Consider the following 26,507-nt stretch of genomic DNA (forward strand, 5'->3'; position numbering starts at 1 on the left):
GCAATTTTTTTGCTTTTTCTGAAAGTTCACCAAAGATACAGCATGTAGGACTTTTGGTCCACTTTCAGAAAAAGCAGCAAAAACGTGCGACCCAATAGAAGTCTGTGGGCCTGCGGGAAAAGCACATGAAAACCCTGGATACGCCTGTGCTGTTCCCAAACCGCAGCGCAAAAGTGTGAATCCAGCCTAAAAACAGGACACTTGGCTTTATGTGAAAGGTATGTCTGCACTGTTAGGACAGTTTAAAATAGGAAATTCAGATGATTGGCAATTTTGGATTAGCTCTCTGATATTCAGCACCTATTAAACATGTCATTGATTATACCTGATGCGTTTTGTGGTACTGTTATGTAGGTCCAATTTGCCTCCATCAGTGTTTGCTATATTTGTATTAGGCCTCATGCACACAAGACGTTTTGCTAAACCCTCTTGGACGCCTTTCCTGCTGGCAGCAGAGTTTTGGCAGAAAAAACACTTGTTGCTTGTAAACTTGTGTAACGCGTTTAGGCGTGTGAAACACTTGGGCATTAATTTCCTTGGCCAGAATAATAATTTATTCTGCCCATTGAAATTAATTACCTTTCCAACGCTAAATATGCGTTTAGGCGCGTCAACTGTTTTTTTTTTTTTTTTTTTTTTGTTTTTTTTTTTTTGCCAAAACTCTGCTCCTCCTGGACGCACTGGAATTTTTTATTCATTTTTTTTTTTTCCTGCATCTAAATGTCTGCATGGACACGTAGGCTTTCATGCATGGGGGTTAAAGGCAGGGGGAAAAAAACAATTCCAAGTGCTCCTAGGAGCAGCAGAAAAACACTCTAGTGTGCATGAGGTCTTATAGTTAACCTATCTGCTGTGAGTTATCAGTAGTTAGTGACAGTTGAATTTATCTTCCACATGTCAGTACATCCGCTTGTGATAGTGTGTCTGCAGTTGTTATATGGCAGATTTTTATTTCTAGGATATAGTTTGTGACCGCTCAATGTCTTTTGTGTAATTCTTCTTTTTTTTTTTATATATACCTAGATTTTGAAGTTGGCTTGGAGGAAACCAAACTAGGCAATCCAGTCAGCTCATTTGAAGTATAAAGATTTTTATTTTTTGCCATCTGTGTCTTGTTGTAGAGATTTCTCTTCACTTCCTGTCCCATAGCCAAACAGGAAGTGAGAGAAAATCTCTCTAATTTAAGGGAATTCCTTTGGGGCCCCCAGGTTACCAGAACTAGTGTCACTATTGGAAGATTTCCCCTCTATTACTTTTCTGAGGACAACTCCAAATTTGGGATTTTCTTTTACTTACGATGCTAACGGTAAACAGACAAATAGAGAGGGTGGATCTCTTTAGACCCCTTTCACACTGGGGCACTTTTCAGGTGTTTTATCGCTAAAAATAGCGACTGTAAATCGCCTCTCAAGCCACCCCAGTGTAAAAGCCTGAGTGCTTTCACACTGGGGCAAAGCACTTGCAGGACGGGAAAAAATATCCTGAAAGCAGCGTCTTTGGGGCGGTGCGGGAGCGGTGCATACACCGCTTCCAAAACGCCCTGCCCATTGAAATGAATAGGCAGCGCTGCCAAAGTGCCGCAACACGGGTGCTATTAACCCTTCGGCCGCTAGTGGGGGTTAAAAGTGGCCGAAAAGAGCTGCTAACGCCAGCACCGCCCCAGTGTGAAAGTAACCTTAGGCCACTTTCACACTGAAGACCGCCCCGCGCTTGCAATAAAGCGCCATTTGTTTTAGCAGCGTTTTTACCGGCACAAAGAAGGGGTTAAAAGCATTGTTGCCAAAGCGCTGCCCATTGATTTCAATGGGTGATGTGGGAGCAGTGTATACGCCGCTCCCGCACCACCCCAAAAGATGCTGCTTGCAGGACTGTTTTTTTATTTATTTATTTTTCCGTCCTGCAAGCGCACCGCCCCAGTGTGAAAGCACTCGGTCTTTCACGCTGGGGAGGCGATTTACAGGCAATATTTTTTGCGCTAAAACACCTGTAAAGAGCCTCAGTGTGAAAGTGGCCTTAACAGGGGCATAGACAGCAACAAAAACTCACAGGCATTCTGATACCTCTCCACTTCATCCAAAACTGCAAAAAAGTTTTGCCTTTCGTTATACTTTAAAGCAGAAATAGACTCATTGATTTATCTGTTTTTGAAAACAATTTCATTCAAGGCGTACCATGAATGATAACTTTTACAGTTGCTTTGGATCTCAACCAAACTGTCAAGCCATCAAATGGCTGGTGTCATAACTGATCACTTGTTCAGCCCTATGACAACTGCAAATTTAAACAGAGGCTAAGATGGCAGCTTCTGTACTGCAGACACTATATGCATATATAGCTAGGAGCCAGAGGAAGTTTTTTTTTTTTTTTTGTAGTAGGAACATGCTATGACTAAGGACTGGTTCACACCTAAATCCATGGTCTGCCGTCCTGTGTGATTTTTTTTTTTTTTATTGAAAGGGCTGAAAATTGCACCAGAACACAGTAAAAGCAGTGCATGTGCAACTTTTAAAAAATGCACAACACTAAATTGCATGCCACTGTGGTACTATGCAATTTGGTGCCTGCAAACGGCTGTCGGTAACAATGTGCATTCTGAGCACAGTGTGGAAAATGTGCACGGTTTGTATCCTTTCTGCACTGCTTTTTGCTGTGAACCAACCTAATAATTTATTCCTTAACCTCGGTCCTGTTTAAAATCTTCAGCAGATCCCATGAAGTAGCTATAGGTTTTGACTTTCATTTTTTTTTTTTTTTTTGTGCACACGTTCCTCTATTAAAAAATATATATATGTGTTCAATGCGCTACTTTACTTAAGATATACCACTCTGTTAGATTCTATGCTTACACAATCATTATTCCCCCCAGAATCCTATATTACATGCAATAGAGCCCCAATTACCCACCCTACTGGGTGTATTTTACATAAATTTCAACATAAATAGATACAAAAATTGGTATGTGACATTTATGACCAGACTATAATGTCCAAATTCATGTGCAAAGTGCAGTGTGCAATAGTTGCCAAGATATCTGTAACATATATTATCCGTGACGCTTCGTGACCCCTCTACCACTTTCGTGACAGGAACACCACCACCTGGATTAGCCGCTTAAAACTGCGCCTTTGGTTCATTTAGTAGGGATAACCACTCCACATACTCCGTATCTTTGCTGACCTCAATGCGCTATTTATAGACCATGTCCTCCTCATGAGAAACAGACAACGATCATTGCGCAGTATGTAAAAACTGTTTTATTAGTGCTAAGTTTAAAAGAAGATATTACACTCACATTTCCAGGTGCCCATAAGCCGGCACCAAGCTATTCCAGCAGTTAGTAATGGGTGTAGGGATGGCGCTGTACTAACTGCTGGAATAGCAGGGGACCGGTGCGTCTCCATTCACCATTTAAGGTCAGATTTCAGCCTGTATTTTTGGCTGAATTTGGACTTGAAATGGACCAAAAGACACACAGGACTCCTGTACAATTTGCACCGGAGCCGCTGCAAAGATGTGTGAACCGGCTACATAGAGAGCAGCTCACAATCTCCTGAAATGCGAATTGAATGCAGGGAACCCCACATCCAATTCACAACAGTGTGAACCCAGCCTTAAAGGGATCATGTAGTGAAGACTAATATGTAGGCACCATCACTAGACTCCTAACATGCTAGTTGCCTGGCAAATTCTGAAATCAGTAGTTTTAAGTCACTGACCTGCCATTGGATTGACATGACCTCCAGGCAAACAAACAGTTTTGCCGGGGAGATATTTTCCTCTAAGGTCTGGATGTATTTATAATTATAACCATCCTCCAATTCATAGTGGAAGTCATGTGCATTTTTACAGGTCTTTCAGTAGTCTTCTTTGTGTCCTCCCTGAAGCAGCCTGCATGATAAATAGGCAGGTTTCAGCTCTGTATGTATCGGTGCTCAGGGCACATCTTATTAACCTAGATGTGCTACAGCCAAGGCCAGCGTGTGTAAATGGAGACTGATTCTAAAAGGGTGACAGCTGCTTTCTGGCTGGCTGCCCTGCTTCACTATCCAGAGGCAATTCATCTTGAAGATTCTGCTTTTGTTTCCATATCTGTTCATGCAGTTACAACCCCAGGACACCTTTTGGCAGAATGGAAGGTTTTTTTTTTTCTTTTGGCATAATTTGTATTTGGAGTGATGGAATGCTTAGGGGTTTTGGCCTTCTTTACCCCTTTTGTAAGAAATACTGCAGACCACTTTAGCTGTTCATTGAAGAAATTAATCACTCCAGATTAACAAACACCAGGGACCATCACGTCTTAGATGAGAAGCGGCAAAATCCAGTTTTAACACTGCAGGCATAATTTATAGAGAATCTTCTACTTTGTCCTTTCAAGGCTCTCAGACCCCACCGGGACATTGTTTTTCTGCAAGAGCCCTGAGTCTAATCCCTATATATGCACCATGTCAGTGTCATAGCTTATACAGGGTTAATGAGTTTCTCTGCTCCCTTATGTGTCTGTGTTCAGGCCTGGGGATTGGCCACTAAGGCCTGAACATTGCATCCGTGACAGAGGCACGTAAACTGACCACGGTGTCAGGGTTCAGCAGCCATCATAAACCGTGGTCAATTTACAAAGGGAATGGCAGAACCAGGCAGGATCAACCAGGTATTTCAGGTGATAAAAGGGGCAAAAATTACACAGCACAAGCACTGTGCTGTATAACTTGCTTTAAGGGAACAGGATCCATTTTTATTTATTTTTTTATCCCTTTTTTTTTTAGCGTAACAAACACTTTAAAACAGTTTCTTATTTCTCAGGGACTTTTGTGTTGAGGTATTCAGCCCAATGGATTCCACGTGTTACTGAAATATTGCATTGTAGTTGCTGGCTTTCTTTTTAACAAAGCAGATTCAGGTATCCTCACTCAAGGTTGCCGCATGAAAGGACAGTTAGGCCTCATGCACACGAGACGCTGTTAAACTCGTGTTCAGAGGCAGTTGGACACTTTTTTCAACTGCCCCTGAACCCATTCAATGTTATCCTATGTGTCCATGTACACAGTCTCGTTTTTTGGTGTTTTTAGGCAGTTGCGTTTAACCTCGTTTTTCCAGAAGCAAAAAATGGATTCAGGCGCTAAAGTTTTCCACGTTTCAGACGCCAAACGCGGCTAAACCAAGTAGCCCTGAGATATGGGACCCCAAAGTCGGGCCACAAAATGCCATTCTCTGCTGCAGAAGTGCTTGACATTTTGTGACCTTAATTTGGGGCCCCATATCTTGGGGCCACTTGGTGATAGGGACCCCAAATTTGGAGTGCTAACACAGTTGAACTAACAATATAACATATCCAAATTTGGGGTTCCTAGCACCAAGTAGCCCCGAGATATGGGGCCCCAAAGTCGGGCCACAAAATTGCATTCTCTGCTGCAGAAGTGCTTGACATTTTGCGACCTGACTTTGGGGCCCCATATCTCGGGGCCACTTAGTGCTAGGAACCCCAAGTTTGGATATGTTGTAGTGCTAGTTCCACTCTGTTAGGGTTCCTAGCACTAAGTGGCCCCAAAGTTGGGTCACAAAATGTCATTCTCTGCTCTGCAGACGCTTCTAGACGCAAACGCGGCATGCAAACTCGGCAAAACAGGCATTTCTAAACGCTGGTTTCAGCTTTTAAAAACCTGTTCAGCAGAGTTTGCACCAGCGTCTCGTGTGCATGAGGCCTAAGGTGATCTCTTACATGAGGGTATGCAGCCATGGTAGTACTTCTTGGACAGTTCATGCACAGCAGTTAAAATGAACCTGTGAGGGTACAATGGAAGCTTCCACTTCTAGTAGACTGCACTTCTTGGAGTAAAGCCTAGTACACACGATGAGATTATCAGACGAATGATCGTCCATTTTTTTTTTGGATGCTAATCTTCATATCGAAAACAAATAGGTTACTAAAGAGCGAAAATTTTCATATAACCGAATAAAAATTCGGAAGTGATGTAATGTGTTGTAGTGTATTTGTATTGTATTTTCGGGTGAAAACTGTGCTGATTAAACAAAAATTGTGCGATATGGTATTGCATGAGAAAAATTTTCGTGTTTGTCCCTTTGGAAAATTTCAAACAACGGCTGTGTACGAACGATCAGATTATCATACGATCACTTCGAAAGCTGTATTTTTTATGCGATATTCTGATCGTGTGTAGGGGCTTAAAAATCATTACTCGTACAACGATTCAGTCCCTCAGACACATCCTGATGACAACTTTTTCAGGAAGAACAACCTGAAAAAACAGCCAGTAATTGACGGGAAACCTCTACAATGGCAAAAAAAAAAAAAAATCCTGAAGGGTTTTATTCATTTCTTACTCTAGCCATAACTAAGATAAGTTTTCGGAATTTAGTGATTCTTTGAAAATAAGTTAGAAAAGTCACTCCCTGTATTGGGGATCAACCAGATAAACCTGTGATTCTTGCTGGTGGAGAAAATGACCTCTATGCACGCTCTGTGTGTAGAGCTGCGGCTAGTAGCAGTGAGGCCAGATTTGCACCCAGTACAGATCAATGGCCAGCACTGCAGTTGTTTGCATGTAATCAACAATCATGTCATTACATAATTAGGCACTCTGACAAGCCCTAGATGCAGACACTTTGCATCCAGGGACAGTGATTCTGGTTGCACACAAACTGGATACAGTGAATCGCCAACTTGCATGCAGATATTTCACAGATGCAAACTTTGACTGCATCTAAATGCTGTAGCCCAACCACCTATTTTGAATATGCCCTCTCTTTTCTCACTGACTCCTATTATTGTCAGTTGGGAAGGTTCTATAATGCTTCTGCTTGTAAAAGTAACTTTTATAGAGCATAACATTTACATGAAAGGGAGCCTGTTTAGTTTATAATTCCCCTGGTCTAGAAGACAGCTGTCTGCTTTGGGTGTTTTGTACACATTGCGCTATCTCTAGCACGCCTGTGATCTGTGGTATGCTAGGGACATACTTAGAACTGAGCCTTTCCTCCAGTCCAGGCCGCCTGTAAGTGTTTACATTGCCTTTGCTAAGCCAAGTGTCTCTGCTTCTGCACTGTGTGCAACAAAGCATGCCTGGCACCAGAGGATTACACTTGTTGACCAGGCCCCCTTTATTGACATGTTTCTTTCTACTCTTCATCCATCTGTTTCTTACATAGGAGAACTTGTCATTTTTTTGTGTACCACAAAATTCTGCTGGAGGGAGTTGTCTGATAATTATGACATGTCTTCCTTGACTCACACTATGAGGTGACATAAGCAGCTGTTGTGTTGGCAGTGAATGTGGATTGCTGTGACTCCAGGAGTTTTAAGAACATTGGTAAACACATTCCCAGAATAGGGGCTTCTGAAGCTCCATCCACTCGCATCTCATTAGAAGCTGCAGTGAGATATTTTAAAACGAAACTGAAATTGAAAAAACGAATAGCAGGTAGAGTTTTATAGCAAAAGAGACTCTGCACATAAATCCTCTTGCCCTTGCTTTTTTTTTTTTCTTCTGTTTATTATGCACTGACAACTGCTCATGTGCAATGCAGTGTATAATCTTGGCATCTATGATAGAAACTCCGCACCTGGAGGAAGACTGGGCATAGATGGCGAGCATGGAGCGTGGACCTCACACTGCTGGGGGAGAGCACAATCAAATGTAAGTCTTCAATAATGTGCGCGTTCTCCATTTGATGAAGATTACGCTTCCTTACATAGTTTGGCAGCTCGGTACTTCGGGAAATGTTTTGTGACCCCTTTCTCTGCGATAAAGTGCTGTAAGTTGCAAGTATTAATATAAGTACTTAGTGTTTTCATTCTTCTTTATTTCTTTTTTTTTCCTGTAAAGTGCTGTAGACCTAATAAAGCTGATTTACTGAAAGCTAGGACTTTTTTTTACACTTGTGTTAAATGTTAAAGCTGCCTAAAAGCACATTAATGCACCTATAGTGTTAATGAGCATTTAGGATGTTTTTTTTTTTTTTTTGCAAGGCTAAAATGGGAAATGATCACTTTTTGACAATTTGCAACTGTACTGTAAACGCCATAGGCGTGTTTACAGTGAGTTTAAAGGGTGCAGTTGTGGTGCTGTTAAATATGAGTGAATGGAGACAGTTACAAAGCGTCAACGCCTGCCAAACTCTGCAGGCAGTGTTATTTTTTGTGTTTGCAACAGCACTATCGCTGCAGCGTGAACATACCCATCTGCTCCCTATTGTAACAATTCTGTGTGACATTGATAGGCATCCCGGAAGGGTTACAAATGCGACCCAACTGCCTATTTTCAATGCATGTATGAAAAAGTCCTTAAAGTGATACTAGTCTTGTGTTTTTTTGTTTTTTTTTCTTTAAAAATAAACATGTTATGCTCACCTGCTCTGGGTAGTGGTTTTGCACAGAGCAGCCCAGATCCTCCTCTTCTCGGGTCCCCGCCAGCGCTCCTGGCCCCTCCCTCCTGTCGAGTGCCCCCACAGCAAGCAGCTTGCTATGGGGGCACCTGAGCAGCAGCTCTGTGTGTCCATTAAGACACGGAGCCGCGGTTTAGCCCCGCCATTCCTGATTGGCTAACTCACTTTGACAGCAGCGGGAGCCCATGGCGCCGCTGCTGTTGTGTCTCAGCCAATCAGGAGGGAGAGTCCCGGACAGCCGAGGGACTCGTTGAATCTCTAGGTAGATAGGGGGCTCAGGTAAGTGTGGGGGGTGGGGGGGGGGCTGCTGTGCAGAAGGCTTTTTATCTTGATATATAGAATGCATTAAGATAAAAAAACCTTCTGCCTTTACAACCCCTTTAAATGATCCAATCATGAAAAGTAAATTTCTGTTTATTTCAAGTGCACGTGATTTGATAATTGCTGTCAATCTTCATTTTGTTTTAGTGAATATTCTTGAAGTGCAGCCTAAGCTCGTTTGGCTGGGCTTCTCCTATTGGTCACAGGAGTGCAATTTGTTTTGCACTCCTGTGACCCGTTTTCAGCAGAGCCGACTGAAGTCCGCACTCTGCTGACGTCACAAGTATCAGCCCAGGCACCGCGTCATCATGACAATGGAAGTCGGGATCCGCCAGGTGCCTGTGCTGATAGCTGTCTTAGCGAGCCACTGAGATGGCCGCTCCCTGCCCCTCCACAGTTCAGCAATCCAGTGAGCGTGGAGGAGCAGAGCAGAGAGATGCTGATTGACAGCAGCTCTCTGCTCGGGGCGCTGTGAGAACTGAGCCATCAGCGACGTTCGATTGCTCGGTTCTCAGTGTAGAGGTGCCAGGGAACCGATGCAGCATCGGACCAATGCTGCATCCACCTAGGTAAGTATGATGGAGGATAACCCCACAAACTCATGCTTCTCTTTTAAATCCTTTAGCAAATTGGCCTTAATTTGACACCTTTAGCAGCCCACTGTTTCATTTGAGTTTGACATGCCTGCTCTATACACAGTAGTTTTAAACCCTTGAGGTTTTTCAGCATAATGCATTAAGATGAAAAAACTCCTGGGGTGCAGCAGCCCCCCAAAGCCCCCTTTTTACTTACCTGAACTTGATCTTTCCAGCGACGAGAACGAGCCTGGCAGCTCCAGCCGCTGTCTCAGGTCCTCATTGGACAGATTGATAGCAGCGGGAGCTATTGGCTCCCGCTGCTGTCAATTAAATCCATTGACACGGGGCAGGGAAGAGTCCTGCTGTCTGTGTCAATGGACGCAGCAGCCGGACTGGGGAGCGCGCCCGCATGAGTGCCCCCTTGGAAAGGGCATCTCTGAGGAGGCACTCGATGCAGGGAGGAGCCAGGGGCACCACTGGGCGACCCCAGAAGAGGAGGGTCGGGGCCACTCTGTGCAAAACCCTTGCACAGAGGAGATGAGTATACCATGTTTGTTTAAAAAAAAAAACAACCTTTACAACCCCTTTAAGCACCTTCTTCCTCTCATATTCTTGATATGGTTGTGTGATAGTCTGGCCAGTAACTGTTGAATGTCTGCAGTGCATTCAGCACATTGTGTGCGTTCGGTGTCCCCAAGCCACGACTCCTGCAGCAGTGGGGTTTCATCTTTTATAGATCTTTGTACTTTTCAGTTTCATTGCACTGAGCAGCTGATGGCATGAACTGCAGAAATAATAAAATGTCAGGGGATCAGGCTAATTTCTGCAGCCAGTGAGAAGTCATTTTATTACTGGCTGCATTAATTAAATTCATGGGAAAGGCAATACTACTCAGCGTCCCCAGAGGAAGGGTGAAGGTCATTCTAAAGATAGGATTTGTTGCCTTGACTCTGCTTTCTGTCCTGCAATGAAAGTTCAATACCAGGCAACAAGTGAAGTGCCAGTTCTATAAAGGAAATCTAAATACAGTAGCAAGAAAAAGTACGGTATGTCAACTCTTGGAGTTAACTGGTTTTCTGCAGTAATTTGCCATAAAAAGTGATCTGATCCTCATCTAAGTCACAATAATAGACAAACACAATGTGCTTAAAGCGGAGTTCTCCCGAAAAAAAAATTAAAAGTTAGCAGCTACAAAAAGTGTAGCTGCTGACTTTTAATATTCGGACACTCACCTGTCCCACAGTCCAGCGATGCGGGCATACAAAGCCCCGCTCCTTTCACCCTTCTCTCTCCCTCTCCACAGCGCCAGCATTCTTACTGTGGGCACCCAGCTGTGACTTCACATCCGGGCATGCACTGCGCATGCGTGAGCTGCACTGTGAATGGCCAGACAATATTCTGGGACTTGTGACGTGTCCCAGAAGATTGCAGGGAGGGATGGGGGAGAGGTAATCTTCCTTCCAGTGCTGCGGAGCCCTGGGAGGAAGTGGGAGCTGGATACCTCTAAAAAGAGGGTATCCGCCCTCCAAAAAAATGACATGCCAAATGTGGCATGTCAGGGGGTCACCTGCACCTAAAGCGGAAGTTCCATTTTTGTGTGGAACTCTGCTTTAAGTTGATAACACACAAAAAAATTCTAATTTTGTATGTCTTTATTAAACACACCCATTAAACAGTCTTAGTGCTGGAAGAAAAAGTAAGTGAACCTTTGGAGGCAATCGCTGATCGAACCTCCATTGGCAGCAATGACTAAAAGCGAGCGCTTTCAGTAGCTCTGGATCAAACCTGCACAACTTTTCACAAATATATCACACATAGTTGAACAATTAAATTTTTGTTTCTTCAGTCCTCCAAACATTTTTCTTAGTAGAGAGAGCGCAACAGCTTCCTCCGTGGTGTTCTGCCATGGACTTATATATGGTAGACTCATGAACAGGGATGTTTGCCAGTTCTAGTGATGTATTCAAGCCTTTAGCTCAAGGGTCTCCAAACTACGGCCCTCCAGTTGCTCAGGAACTACAATTCCCATCATGCATAGTAATTTCTGTGAATGTTAGAGGTTTACAATGCCTCATAAGACATCGTGTAGTTCTGCAACAGCTGGGGGGCCATAGTTTGGAGATTTCTTTGAACGTTTAGCTGTTACTCATGGATTCTTCTTTACTTCATTGAGGATTCTGTGTTGTGCCTTTGGGAGTCATCTTGGCTGGGTGCCAACTTCTAGGATGAATAGCCAAAGTACCAAACTCAACATTTGAGATTGCTTTGTATCCCTTTCCAGCCTTATGCATATCAATTACTCTGGACCGTATGTCTTCAGAGAGCTCCTTTTTTACAAGGCATGGTTCACATCAGCTGATGCTTCTTATGAACAGCAATCTTAAAATGTTTGAGTGTCTTTTGTCAATCAATGTAGCTCTAAACCAGACACCCAAACACATTTCAATAAAGCGGTATTAGGCTGGGTTCACACTGGTGCGACACGACAGCCGTCCTACTTTGGATCCGACTTTGCCCTGCGACATGAAGCCGGCATGTGTCCGACTTTCAATGAACGGGGATCCGACTTGGATCCCCGCCAATGCCGGCACTGTGTTTGGTATGAATCTTTAGGGGGGAACTCCGCGCCAAATTTTAAATGAAAAACCGGCATGGGTTCCCCCTCCAGAGGCATACCAGGCCCTTGGGTCTGGTATGGACCTTGAGGGGAACCCCCTACGCCGAAAAAACGGCGTGGGGGGTCGCCCCCAATCCATACCAGACCCTTATCCGAGCACGCAGCCCGGCCGGACAGGAATGGGGGTGGGGACGAGCGAGCGCCCCCCCCCCCTCCTGAACCGTACCAGGCCGCATGCCCTCTACATGGGGGGTGGTGCCTTGGGGGAGGGGGCGCGCTGCGGCCCCCCCACCCCAAAGCACCTTGTCCCCATGTTGATGAGGACAAGGGCCTCTTCCCGACAACCCTGGCCGTTGGTTGTCGGGGTCTGCGGGCGGGGGGCTTATCGGAATCCGGGAGCCCCCTTTAATAAGGGAGCCCCCAGATCCCGGCCCCCCACCCTATGTGAATGAGTATGGGGTACAGCGTACCCCTACCCATTCACCTAGGAAAAAAGTGTCAATTTAAAAAAAAACACTACACAGATTTTTAAAGCATTTTATTAGACAGCTCCGGGGGTCTTCTTCCGACTTCTGGGGTCTCTCCGGTTCTTCTCCACGCTCTCCGGATCTTCTGCCGGGCTCCTCCGCTCTCTTCTGCTCTTTTGCCGCTCTTTTGCTAAAGCGGAGGAGCCCGGTCTTCAATCTTCTGCCTTCTGCCTTCTGCCCTCTTCTCCTGATGTTGACACGACGCTCTCTGGGGCTAGAATGCTCTCTGTGCGCTCTGCTCTGACTTATATAGGCGGTGACCCCGCCCCCTTATGTCGTCACAGTCCCTGGGCATGCTGGGACTGTGACGTTTTAGGGGGCGTGGTCATCACCCGATGACCACGCCCCCTTATGCCGTCACAGTCCCAGCATGCCCAGGGACTGTGACGACATAAGGGGGCGGGGTCACCGCCTATATAAGTCAGAGCAGAGCGCACAGAGAGCATTCCAGCCGGGGAGAGCGTCGTGTCAACATCAGGAGAAGAGGGCAGAAGGCAGAAGGCAGAAGATTGAAGACCGGGCTCCTCCGCTTTAGCAAAAGAGCGGCAAAAGAGCAGAAGAGAGCGGAGGAGCCCGGCAGAAGATCCGGAGAGCGTGGAGAAGAACCGGAGAGACCCCCGAAGTCGGAAGAAGACCCCCGGAGCTGTCTAATAAAATGCTTTAAAAATCTGTGTAGTGTTTTTTTTTAAATTGACACTTTTCCTAGGTGAATGGGTAGGGGTACGCTGTACCCCATACTCATTCACATAGGGTGGGGGGCCGGGATCTGGGGGCTCCCTTATTAAAGGGGGCTCCCGGATTCCGATAAGCCCCCCGCCCGCAGACCCCGACAACCAACGGCCAGGGTTGTCGGGAAGAGGCCCTTGTCCTCATCAACATGGGGACAAGGTGCTTTGGGGTGGGGGGCCGCAGCGCGCCCCCTCCCCCAAAGCACCAACCCCCCATGTTGAGGGCATGCGGCCTGGTACGGTTCAGGAGGGGGGGGGCGCTCGCTCGTCCCCACCCCCATTCCTGTCCGGCCGGGCTGCTTGCTCGGATAAGGGTCTGGTATGGATTGGGGGGGACCCCCACGCCGCCTTTATCGGCGTAGGGGGTTCCCCTCAAGATCCATACCAGACCCAAGGGCCTGGTATGCTCTTGGAGGGGGAACCCATGCCGGTTTTTTATTTAAAATTTGGCGCGGAGTTCCCCCTCAAGAACATCTGAGCACAAGTCGCGTGCCAAAGTCGGATCATGCAAGACGGCAATCCGACTTTGATCCGACTTCAATGATAGTCAATAGGCTGAAGTAGGATCAAAGTCGGACCAAAGTAGTACAGGGAGCATTTCTAAAGTCGGAACGACTTGTGTCGGACCAGTTAGGACGGCTCCCATAGGGAAACATTAAATTTCACACGTCATGCGACATGAGCTCCCAATGTCAGAGCGTTTGTCGGACCAGTGTGAACCCAGCCTTAAACCTAAAACCAAAAATGTAATGTATTACAGCTTACCAATCGTTAGCTGTGGTGGCTGCATCAGTTTTCTTTTTTAGGCTGTTTGCCCCCTGTTTTCACCTGGTGTTCTAGCCAGTAACACACCACCTGTATTAAATTTCTCCACTCTGGATGAATGAACACAGCACACAGCAGCATTGTCGGTCGGGGGGGGGGGGGGGGGTTAGTGTTAAATGTAGTAGCAAATTTAAATGCATTAACAAACTGAAGCAAAACTCCAGCTCGCACTTCTAATCGGTTGCAGCAGATGTTTTTTCCTTTTGAATTAAGGAATAAAGAAAAGATGATCTTTGTAAGCACTCCTGCCAATGTTGAATAGTTTGTCTCATCCATGTAAACTGATGCATCTGGAGGAGAACCTGTCCTTTTGAAAAACAGACTTGCTGGCTTGATCACCAGTTGAAAATGAAGAGAGCCTGAAAAAAAAAAACAAACAAAAAACGCAGCCATCATATCTAGAATTGGTAAGCTGCAATGCAGAATAATAAAAGTTTGCTTTTGGATTTAAAGCGGTTGTATACCCCGCTTGGTGATTTTTGCCTACAATAAGGCATGCCTGTAGGTAAAATGAATATCTCCTAAACCTGTGGGTTATACTTCTTCTTTGCTCCCTACAAAGTAAAAGCATAATGGGCTAGTATGCATCGCATACTAGCCCATTATGTGCCTCTTACCTGCAAACGAAGCCTGCGAAGTCCCCGCATCCATCTTCACCCCTCTTCTTTTCGGGACCGTTGACTTGGCTCTGTTACTGGCTGGAGTCGCATGACGTCACTCCCGCATGCGCGCTGGAGCCGACTGTCACGGCATGGGCACTATAGAAACGGCACGATCGTCCCCTTACTTCAGTGTGCATGCACCCATGTTGTCGTCGCAAGCATATATGGTTAATATCCGTACAGGTTTAGGAGATATTTCCAGTACCTACAGGTAAGCCTTAGTTTAGGCTTACCTGTAGGTAAAAGTGGTTTGTAAGGGTTTACAACCACTTTGAGCACATTGTGTTTGTCTATTGTGACTAAAATGAGTATCGGATCACATTTTATGGCAGATTACTGCAGAAAAATCCGTTAAGTCCAAGGGGTTCACATATATTTTCTTGCCACTGTATGGCAATTGTTCATCACTGCTCCTTGAACATCTTCTGGCCACATGATATGTGTTTAGTTCACAGCCTCTTGTGCAAAGTGTTTTGCCAAATTTGTAATTTCCCTTGAGTATTATTTTAATATGTCCCATTGGACAATAGAGTGTTTACACCCTATATACTGCTGCCTAGATGTGGAGGTGGGATCTGTGCTTGTATTCCTTTTGCTGTGTGACAGAGATCTATGCTATCCATCTTTTGTTACTGTGTTCTGATGTATTGCATGCAAATAGTTTTCCATTTGGTCTGCAGTAATATTTTTAGTGTTTCCTTGCCTCTAAGTTTAGCTTCCAAACCTCTTTCAGTTGTGTAGCACTTGTTTTTGCCATGAACTGCTTATGGGTTCACACATGTGTGGCCGTAGTTTCATGCCTGGGGTCCGGTGTGTTCCTGTACACCGGTTTAGGTGTGATTTCGGATTCGAATTTTGGCCTGAAGATGCACTGGACCCTTTTTCAATCTGGACTGCGGCCGCCCTGGACATGTGTGAACTGGCTCCATTGAGAGCTGGTCACACTTGCCTGTCATGCGAATTGAATGCGGGGAAACCCACATCCAATTCGCATATGTGTGAACCCAGCCTTAAAGAATAAGTTCACCTTTTGTAACGTGTTACACCTGTATTCAGGGTTTATCATGTTACTGTGGCAGTAGCCCCTGCACCCCCCAATCCCCCGCTGTGACAGCAAGGCTCAGCCCACCCAGCTGTGTCATCCATTCACAGAGTCCTGTATATGTCAGAAGTACAAGTACCCACAGCCTCTGTGGCTGTTGGCTTGTAGCTCTTAGTGAACTACCAGGGTGTTGAGCTCTCTAGGTAGTTCATTGATTCTTCCTATCAGTGTGTAACTGCCTGCCCATAGAGGGTACGAGCAGACCGCTTACACTGACAGTCTGCAGGAGCCCTGCATTGCAACTGTGATCAGCTGATTGTGGGTGCAGTGCTTTGCAGGCTCCTAATAAAATAAAAAAATGCACACTTTTTATCTGCAAGATGTGCATTTATTATTTTATTTTATTTATTTTTTATTACAAAGGTGAACTTATGCTTTTAAATGGATGCATCTAATATTCCATTTCCCTTAGTTGGTATTATAGCTTCTTTTGATAGTGAGGGCAGACAACAGCTCTATACAAGCAGCATCTGTGTGCTGCTCGGAGACATGTGTAATTAGTGCTATTGACATGCATACTGCCATTGGTAATGCCTGCCAGCTGACCAGAAGTTTTATGACAGCCCGGTAGCTGATGAAATAATTTTTTGATGCAGGACGCCACTCAACCCTACACTTTTGGGCATGTGATTCATAGGACTTTAGAGGCACAGTGTGGAGCAAAATCAGAATAAATACCGCTGCATCGATGGAACCAGAAGACAAAAGCTGCAGTTGAGCTTTAACCACTTTAAGACCAGGCCTTTTCTGGAAGTTTTTGCTTACAATTTTAAGTTAGTATTTTTTGCTAGAAAATGACTTGGAACCCCCCCAAACATTATATATATTTTTTTTAGCAGAGACCCTAGAGAATAAAATGGCAATCCAGGCATATGTTATGCCTACTGTATTTGTGCAGCGGTCTTGCAAACGCAATTTGTTGGGGAAAAAATTCCCTTTTTTGAATTAAACAAAACAAAGTTAGCCCCTTTTTTTTGTATAATGTATAAGATGATAATATGCTGAGTAAATAGATGCCTAACATGTCGTGCTTTAAAATTGCGCACGCACGTGGAATGGCAGAAAACTACGGTACATAAAAATCTCCATTGGCGACAGTTTCAAATTTTTTACAGGTTACATGTTTAGAGTTACAGAGGAAGTCTTGCACTAGAAGTATTGTTCTCGCTCTAACGATCGCGGTGATACCTGACGTGTGATTTGAACACCATATATGTATGTGGGCGTGACTTGCGTATGCATCTGCGTGTGAGCTCAGAGTCATGTCCCTCGATGGCGCTCCTCTCCCCTCCCTCCTGCTGAGTGTCCCCAGAGCAAGCAGCTTGCTCTGGAGGCACCCAAGCTGCGCCACTGCTATGTGTCCCCATTCAGACATGAAGCCGTGGCTGATTGTACAATCTCCTTTAGATCTCCCATCAGCCATGTAGCACAAGGGTCTGTCTAATTTGATGCAAATTGAATGGATTGGTCAGATGGGTCCTTCTATTGCATAGTTCTGGTAAATCTAAAGGAAACTGTACAGTGATTATGTATGGTCATCTTTATACAAGTACATAGAAGGAAGTGGAGGGAGACACTCGATTGTCACGCCCCGTTCACATCTCCACTTAGCAAAAACTCCCATTTTTTGCAGGTGTTTGTTTTGGGTGTTTTGGAGCATTTTCACTTGAGACGCATAGGGCAGCCCATTCACTTGAATGGGCTGCCCTACCTGCAACAATCGCCCCAGAGAGGTTACAGAACTTATTTTGAACGGAGTTTGGTGTGTTACCGCAGTTTTTGGTGCGTTTGCCGCTCTTGGGGTGCCTTTAACATGTAATGACAACACAAGGGCAATGCACATTTTCATACCTGGAGTAGTGGGAGCGCATGCTTTTCAGCTAGTTTTTCCAGTGGCACACATAGGGCACCCCATTGACTTCAGTGGCCTGCACTACACCTGGCAAAGTAGCGCATGGAATATTTTGGCATGGTGCGAGTTGCACATTTTTTACTGCATTTGTCACCTGTTTTTTCATGTGGCAAAATGTGTGTTTGCTTCTGTTTGGTGTGCCGTTAACAATTGATGACACTGAAAGAGCAACTAGGTAATTTTAGGTTTTATATAATTTTACAAATGTGCCCATACACTATACAATCTGATTGTACAGCCCGTCTGAAGGGACCCTGGAGAAGCCAGGCAAAAGCATGCATGGAGAAATGCTAGGGGTGCTGTGAAAACTTAGTAGATGGGTGAAGGTTTTCTAATGAGGTCAGCTGGTAAAATCCTTCCCATGTCTTACTGGTTCCCCTGTCTATATAGGAGGGTGTCGCTGAAGCTTTCTAAGAAATATAGCAAGGGCTAAGGTTAGGCCTTGTTCTCAAAATCAAAGCTTGTATATTTCTGCAGCCGTGGTCCATTAATAGTATAGTGGTACATAGGCGAGCTGGATTTTACAAAAAAAAGGCTTCAGTATGCATTGCTTATCACTTCTGTATGTTCATTGTGTATATTCATCCTTACATGAATAAATGACCGTGTGTCCACACCAGCTAACTTTCATTGTAGGTTGGAAGGCTGTATAGGCTTCCTGTATATTTGTATTACATTAACCACAATAACCCTTTTTTTTTTTTTTAACAGAAAAGGATGGGAAGGCTTTCCACCCAACCTATGAAGAGAAGCTGAAGCTGGTGGCTCTTCACAAACAGGTTCTCCTGGGGCCTTACAACCCAGACACCTGCCCTGAAGTTGGCTTCTTCGATGTCCTCGGCAATGACAGAAGGCAAGTCTGATGCATTTTATGTCTGGTTTTCCAGTTACTTCCATATACTGCCTACTCGGTATTTATTAACCTTGTTTGATTGGTCCGTGTAAAATACCCCATTTTATAGTATTGCATTATTTGGTTGCTCCTAAACCGCTGGCATGAAACTGCCAGATCTTGCAACCTGGCCTTGCTGGGTGAATGGTATATAATGACAAAGACAATGAAAGGGGCATGACTCTTCAGTTTAGTGATAGTGTATGCTGTAGACACCTGATAGCCAGGGCTGCTGTGGAGGAGCAATGTTACCATGAACACTTGACATTTTGTCTCAGCAAGATGACATTCCATACATTTACTGTTCTTCCTGCATTCAATTCTTTTTTCAGTGATAGTGGTCGTGGTCTTACTGTGACGTGTATGCATATGGGACAAAATGAGAAGTGTTGTTCCTTTTAACCAAAGATGTATAGATGTTAGTGCATACTGTACATGTGATTCGTAAAAAATGACATTGGTGTGCAGATTGGAGAGAACACTCATGTTCGACAAATTCTCTACATCATTAAAAAAAAAAAAAAAAAAAGATATAAAATGACTAGATCAGGGTTTGATCTAGGTTAGACTCAAAGGTCGGGGTCAATTCATTTTAGGTAGGATTAAAAAAAATAAATAAATAAAACTATTTTTAATATAATGAAAATGGGAATTCTATCAAAAAATTAATGGGATTTTTGTGGAAGATAATACGTCTATTTCCAGTAGGCATCAAAGATAAGAGTATTTAAAATATTAAATTTTTATTGAATAATAATAAAAAGGGGGATACACAGAACAAATCAAAATGCATATAAACGACCAGTATAACCATCCGATATTGTGTTCAAATTTCATTCATGCCTATTTGCCAACATGTTTCGCAACCGTTTCATTGCTTCATCAGGGCATACGTCGGCATCATTGGTTATTCTAAACTATGTAAATAACAGATAAATATGTAATTATATAATGATCATACATATTCAAATGTGCCAAAGGATAAATGACATTAAGTCAAAGTAATCAATCTAATAGTCTCACCTACTGGTACAAGTCTAAAACCAAATAGCACAAGCCACCATTGCCAGATATCGTCCACCGCACCTACTGCCACAGAAAATCCGAGGGTGCCAGATCCCAACCAGATAATGCCAATAGAAGGACTGGACCATGCACTAGCCAGACTGGAATCTAATGTGTAAGGGGTAAGATGGGAAGATAGGTAAGCCAATCAGATACCCAGTCCAGATAGATTATATACAATGTCTACTTAGTATGTTTAATGGGGTAGTTATAGTAGCATATAGTCAATTGCACCAAAACAGTATTAATTAGCAGTAAATACCGCCAATAAAACTTAGAGGTGAGGGTCTATTTAACTCTATAATTTATGCGTAATTGAGAGTTTCAATCCATGGTCTAATATATCCTTGCAAGGGGTTGCCATGCAATCTAACCCTGCTTGTAATTATAGCAAAATATAATAAGCTTTATGATTTACAAGGATACATGAAAGAGAAAACAGAAATGAAATATATATTATAAAACCCATAAGTGGTTTAAAACATAAGTTCCATTTGATAGTTTACCTGTAGGGCTAAGTGATAAGGGCTCCGCAGACACATAAGATCCTCCTGTCAGCGTGGATGGAGTGAAGCCGACTGCGTCTGTAGACACAGTGGCGGCTCCATCTATTGGCAAGGTCCCACCGGAAGTGAAAAGGTCAATGATGACCTCCGGCGTCACTTCCGGTCCGGACGTCCCCGCGTGTGACGCGCGCGCACCACGTCAGACGTAAGCACGTCAGAGGGTGCGCGCGCAATGCCCACACTAGAGTGACACAGTAAGGGCAAACAGGGCAGATATAGGAAGCTCCGCCCCGTAGCGCGGGGGCGTCCGAATCCCCCTATCTAAGGCAGGAGCAGCGGTGCAGTATCAGATTTGTCCAGCAGATGGAGTGCTAAGTTCAAATATAGTCCCGCTTATGACTATATATATTGAAAGGATTTTTTGAAATATGCTAGAGGTATAGAATATTAGATGTCTTACTAAGTTAGGCATGATATTAACCCATGCAGGGATCTTTCCCCTCTAGACCAAACAGGTATGCATGGATAAAAATCTATCAGCCATTTACAATTGCTATATACTGGTAACCCATGCAGGGATCGTTCCCCTCAAGACCAAACAGGTATGCATGAGTCAGATTTATGGCCGCCATTAGTTGATTTGAAAAAAAAAAAAAAAAGGGGGGGGGGGGAAATAGGAGGGGGTTGGAAGAAGGAACAAATGTGCCACATAAGATTCGCAATATTTATATTACAGAAATGATTTGTAGGAAAGGGCTGTGTTGAGGCCTGGTGGATACGTGGCCTGTTGGCCAAAAATCCATCTTGCCTCTCTCTGGAGTATCCGTTTGTCTACGTCTCCTCCCCTCTCAGTGTTAGAAATAACCTCTAGAGCAAAGAACGAGATGTAGCTAGGATCAAAGCTATGGTGAAGGCCAACGTGCTTACAGATGGGAGTATACAGGAGTCCAGCATCAAGGTAGTATAGGTGGTCCTGGATTCTTTTTGCAAAGGGGCGTTTAGTTTTGCCAATATAGAAGGCACCGCAACGGCACGTGGCAAGATATACGATGCCTGTTGTGGAGCAATCTGCGTACCCTTTTGATCTATGGAAGCCTCCTCTTGGGAGGGGGCAACCTGTGCCTTCTCTGATCCATGGACATACCTCGCATTGTCCACATTTGAACGTACCGTTTCCACCTTCTGCTCCCAATATTGGTGTTACAGGTTGTAAATGGCTATGTACTAGCGTGTCCCTAATGGACCTTGATTTTCTATATGTGATCTGTGGTACATTGGCTACATATTTCGATACTATGGGGTCCTCGGAGAGGAAGTGCCAATTTGCATTAATGAGATTTCGAATCGTCTGTTGGTGGGTCGTAAAGGTAGTAATCAGCTTTGTAGTGGAATGAGGGTCTTTTTTTAATTTAGTATTAGTGTGTTTTTAGGTAGGTTAAAATAATATACACATGTGGTATTGCTGCAAATTTCAGCAGCAGAAGAATTTATTTTGGGTTGTTCTTTGGTGGTAGGTTATGGTAATGGCATAAAATATACAGCTACATTTTAAAAAATGTTTAATTTTTTTGTTTTTTGTATTATTTTTCCTTTGATGATAAAAATAAAAATTAGGAGATATCCATTACCATTTGCCATCAAACAAAAGGCCAATTTGTCCTGAAAAAAACAAAACAGACATACTTTAGCTGGGAATATTGCGATATGTACAGTTTTACTTACACATGCCAAAGTTGCAAAATTGTTTTCAGGCATTAAAGGAGTTGTAAAGGCAGACTTTTTTTTTTTTATCCTAATGCATTCTGTGCATTAAGATAAAAAAAACCTTCTGTGTGTAGCAGCCCCCTCAGCACCCCCCAATTACCTACCTGAGCTCCTTCTCTCTCCAGTGATGTCCACAATCCCCTCAGCCATCCAGTACACTCCTCCTGTTTGGCTGAGACAGAGCAGTGGCACCATTGGCTCCCACAGCTGTCAGTCAATTAGCCAATCAGGGGAGAGAGGGGGCAGGGCCAGGTCGGGTCTCCATGTCTGAATGGAAACACGGAGCTCTGACGGCTCGGGTGACCCCTGTAGCAAGCTGCTGGCACAGGGGCACTCAAAGGAGGGAGGAGCAAAGGGGGACTCGAGAAGAGGAGGATCCAGGCTGCTCTGTGCAAAACCAACTGCACAGAGGAGGTAAGTATAACGTGTTTTTTTTTTTTTTTTTTTTTTTAAGACCCTTTACAATCACTTTAATATTTGTATTACCTTCCATCATGAAGGGGTTAATCACGTCTGATTCCTTTGGGGGTTGTTTCCCCATTTTTGATTGGCCACGTATGGTTTTGAATTTTTATAATTTAGTTGCATTTCCAATAAAGTTATCTTTTTTATCTATATTAATGTGGAAGTTGAGGAACCATTCTTTTCACTAAATGGAATAAAAAAGACCGGCCATACATGGTCCTGCTGAACCGGCTGAGATTCAAACCATTAATGGGTAGGCTGAATGTACCAAGTTGATAAATCAATTTGGGTACAACCAGCCTGACAAATTCGCTTGTGATTATCACAAGTGGCTGCCATAGCCTCTAGCGATAATCACTGTGTTTTCCCAGTGACTTCCCCTGCCTGGAGAAGACAATGGCCCGGCTGGAAGGATTCCCGAATTAACACTGTGTGCATTGATGGAGAAATCGAGCGAATTTCTTTCCTGCAACCTGTGATTGCAGGAAAGAAATTTACTATGTGGCCAGCCTTAGTTGTACCAAATACAACAAAATCGTCTTTTAAAATGGCACACGTGATTCCCCTGGTTGGTTTCCTATTTCAAAAGATGTAGCCAAGGAGGAGGGATGACTGCAGAGGTTCTAATTGGTAACCTTTAATGCAGTATTAAACCCAAAAGCAAAACATTTATTAAATTGCAACTTCCAAATTCTTAAATGTGCTGGCTGTGCTAGCCTAGGAGTTTTCCTAGTTTTTTTTTTTTTTTTTTTCCTCCACCTGATGATCCAGCCAGTAAGTCTATTTTTTTCAACTTGCTTTACCAGACAAGCTGTTCAGACAAAGTGGGTTGAGACACACCATTGAGGCTCCATTCACACCTAGGCAATTTGAATCGAGGGTGGAATTGCCACGATTCTGCCCGCAAGTTCCAATTGTAGCAAAATGTGGGACGTGTTTGTGAAGCCATTACTTCTTAATGGCACCTCAACAGCTGTGCGATTTCGCCACATGATAAATCGTGCTGCATTTGTGGCAAATCGCAACATGCAATGCTGTCGCTCAAAAGAAGCTCCTTTTTTTTAGCAACATACTTTACAATTTTGCTGCGATTGCTTATGCAATAGTCGTGGCAAAATCGCACTTTGATTGGGATGCCATTATGAAGTCATGGCATTGCATACGTGTCCCGTGTCTTGACGGTTCTGCACGTGATTCAAATCGCCTAGCTGTTACTGGAGCCTAAAAGAGGATCTGCTTCCACTGGAAGCTTTGTATTGATAGAATACAAAGTTTCTATGAATGGCTGAGCATCACTCAGACCAATGCTATTTTGTTCTGGGTGTGAGACAGGAAGGTCTTGGCTCGCACTTAGAACACAGTGCTGTATATTGTATTGCCATTGATGCACCTGTGGTAACTATTACCGCAAGTGGGGCTACAGTTTACCACCAGCATTTTGGATTCTTTATACCGATTCCAGGATACCAGCTATATAGCAATAATTTAAAGGGTTACTAAACCCTTGTGTTTTTTTTTTTTTTTCTCTAAATAACAAACATGTCATACTTGCCTCCACTGTTCAGTTGGTTTTGCACAGAGTGGCTCCAATCCTCCTCTTCTCAAGTGCCCCGTCGGAGAAGCGCTCTCCTTCGGGACACCCGTGCGGGCGCTCTCCCGAGTCCTGCTTCTGCATCTATTGACACAGAAGGCAGGACTCGACCCCGGCGCCCACGTCTTTGGATTTAATTGACAGCAGCAGAACCAATTTGCGCCAGTCTGGACATTGGACCGGACACAGGTCTGCGATGTCTCAACTGTCATTTCAATGGATTACAAAATAGTTTCCCAGCTCCCTCTCCGCTTTTTAACTTCCAATCTGCTGTCTTCAGACAAAAAGAAGGTAGATGTGATGACTGCTTTGCACCATCTTCAGGCACAAGGAATGCATTTATCATTTCCTTTTAGAAGAAAGGTTTCTAATAAAACCTTTTCACAGTCCCAAAAGCAAATGGAGGCATCCACCTAATACTGGACCTAAAATCTCTAAACTTATTTCTTCAGGCAACATTTGATCTCTCATTGCTTTTCTCAGACTAGGGGAATTTCTGCCATGGAGTAGACCTATAAGATGCCTATTTTCACATCAAATTGTAAATTCCTTATCTTAAAAGTACGGTACAGGACACAAGCCCTCCTCTCTGTGTCTTGATCACTTGATCACTGCTGTTTTGTAGCAAAAAAAAAAAAAAAAAAAAAACTTGTAGTGGGTGTGGTTAGGAGTAAGGATGAGCTCAGGTGTGTTCGCACATGCATGGAAGTCAGCACTGCACAGCGCTAATCACAGGCAGTGAAACATTTTCCTGATCCGCAGCTGCAGAGATCCAGAAATGTCTCCCTGCCTGTGATTAGCGATGTGCAGTGCCGACTTCCTGGCGGGCTCTGCATGTGCAAGTTGCGAACACACCTGAGCTCATCCTTAGTAGTGTGCACTAGGGGTGGCCTAGCAAGTTTTTTTTCCAGTGTGCAGTCACTTGAAGGTAATCTGCATATAGTCCATGGTCTACAAAATACATATCCTGTGTACTGTACTCCAAAATAAGAATTCAAAGCTCAAAAAAAAATGTTTGCTGTCTGTGTGCCAACTAAGTATATTCATCCTGCTGACCATCGTGTCCAGTACATAAAGTTACCGGAAAACCAACATTTTCGAACTGTGCCCAAAACAAAAGTAGATGGTAAATCTTCCGGGTATACCTATTCAGTTGACAACTAAGAGGGAATTTCAACTCACTTTGTAGAGATTTCCTTTACCTTGCTGTTGCATTTTTAGGACTGCGAGTGAAGGAAAATTTCCCCAATGAGAGAAAGCAGAAAATAAACTGACAAGGGTTTTTAATGTTGTGTTTTTTCTTTTTGTTTTTTTTTTTTATAACATTCTAACTGTTAAAGGTGGCTAAAAGACTCTGTTTCCATGTCAACATTGTCAGTTTAATTTTTACCAGCCAGAATGTGCTAAACTCCAAATACACCCAGCAATTCCTACCTATTACATACTGTCCTAGATAATCCCTGTGTCAATTTTAGCTGGTATAAATGTATGACAAATCTTTTGTGTTGTGTTTTTATGTAGGAAAGAATGGGCTGCCCTTGGCAATATAAGCAGACAGGAAGCTATGACTGAGTTTGTGGGGCTGCTGAACCGATGTTGCCACCTGTTCTCCACATATGTTACGTCACATAAAATAGAGAAAGAAGAGCAGGAGAGAAAGAGGTAAACCTCCCACCAAAATGGCAGCAACCTTCGCAGAAAATATTCTGGTCATTCTACCTTTTTATTGTTTATTCCCCTTCTAGGGGTAAAAAAAAATGTTCTACTGACTTATTGATACAGTTGCAAAACTCTTTTTGCTCCTTTATGGCTTGCTGAGGTAGTCATAGTACTGACCAAACTAAAACTTATCTTTCCTTGTAGGAGAGAAGAGGAAGAGCGCAGGAGGCGGGAAGAAGAGGAACGACAACGCCTGCTTAGAGAAGAAGAGAAGCGGAGAAGGGAGGAAGAGGAGAGACTGCGGAGAGAGGAGGAGGAGAGGATGCGTGCTGAGGATGAGCGATTCCGCATGGAGCAGCAGAAGTAAGAAACTACTGCCCGTTGGCGCTAAAACGCCGCTCATTTTTTCGGCACGTCAGCGTGCCGAACTGTGTTCACAGACAGTGATTTTTTTAGAAAATCTGAATCCACCCCTCAATAATGTAGATGAAATAGTGGCGCTACCCCCCTAATAATGAGAAATAGACAAGCTCTAGCTTACACCCTTATAACGTAGAGTGATATAGAAGTGCACTGAATCACAATGAAGTGAATCCTATAAATACGTGTGGGGTGAGTTGCAGTGACCACACAAATAAGCACCAACTGTTGATGCAATGAACATACGTAAAAAACTATGTATATAACACAGAACACCTAGTACAATGTGATAATGTAACCAAGTGGATGAATGAACAAAGATGATCTGACACACAAATAACTGGAAATGCCAAAAATGTGAAAACTGACAAATATAAAAATAACACCTCGTGATAACTCTGTAAAACTGGTATCGTGATACCAGCTTAAAAAGCCCCTGAAGATCTGGGCTGCACAAATGAAGAAAAAAAAAA

The 26,507-nt window shown here is 43.9% G+C and overlaps 1 protein-coding gene across 1 annotated transcript in view; it reads left to right on the plus strand.

Annotated features, from left to right (window-relative positions):
* ACBD3 (acyl-CoA binding domain containing 3) overlaps positions 1 to 26,507 on the plus strand; it is a 53,095-nt gene that overhangs the window by 10,104 nt on the left and 16,484 nt on the right. The window contains exons 2-4 of the mRNA XM_073628308.1: positions 18,384 to 18,525; positions 25,477 to 25,617; positions 25,819 to 25,977. Coding sequence (XP_073484409.1) covers positions 18,384 to 18,525; positions 25,477 to 25,617; positions 25,819 to 25,977 — 442 coding nt within the window. The remainder of the gene's footprint in view (positions 1 to 18,383; positions 18,526 to 25,476; positions 25,618 to 25,818; positions 25,978 to 26,507) is intronic.

Source organism: Aquarana catesbeiana, linkage group LG04, assembly GCF_042186555.1.
Source record: "Aquarana catesbeiana isolate 2022-GZ linkage group LG04, ASM4218655v1, whole genome shotgun sequence".
In the NCBI taxonomy this organism is placed as follows: Eukaryota; Metazoa; Chordata; class Amphibia; order Anura; family Ranidae; genus Aquarana; species Aquarana catesbeiana.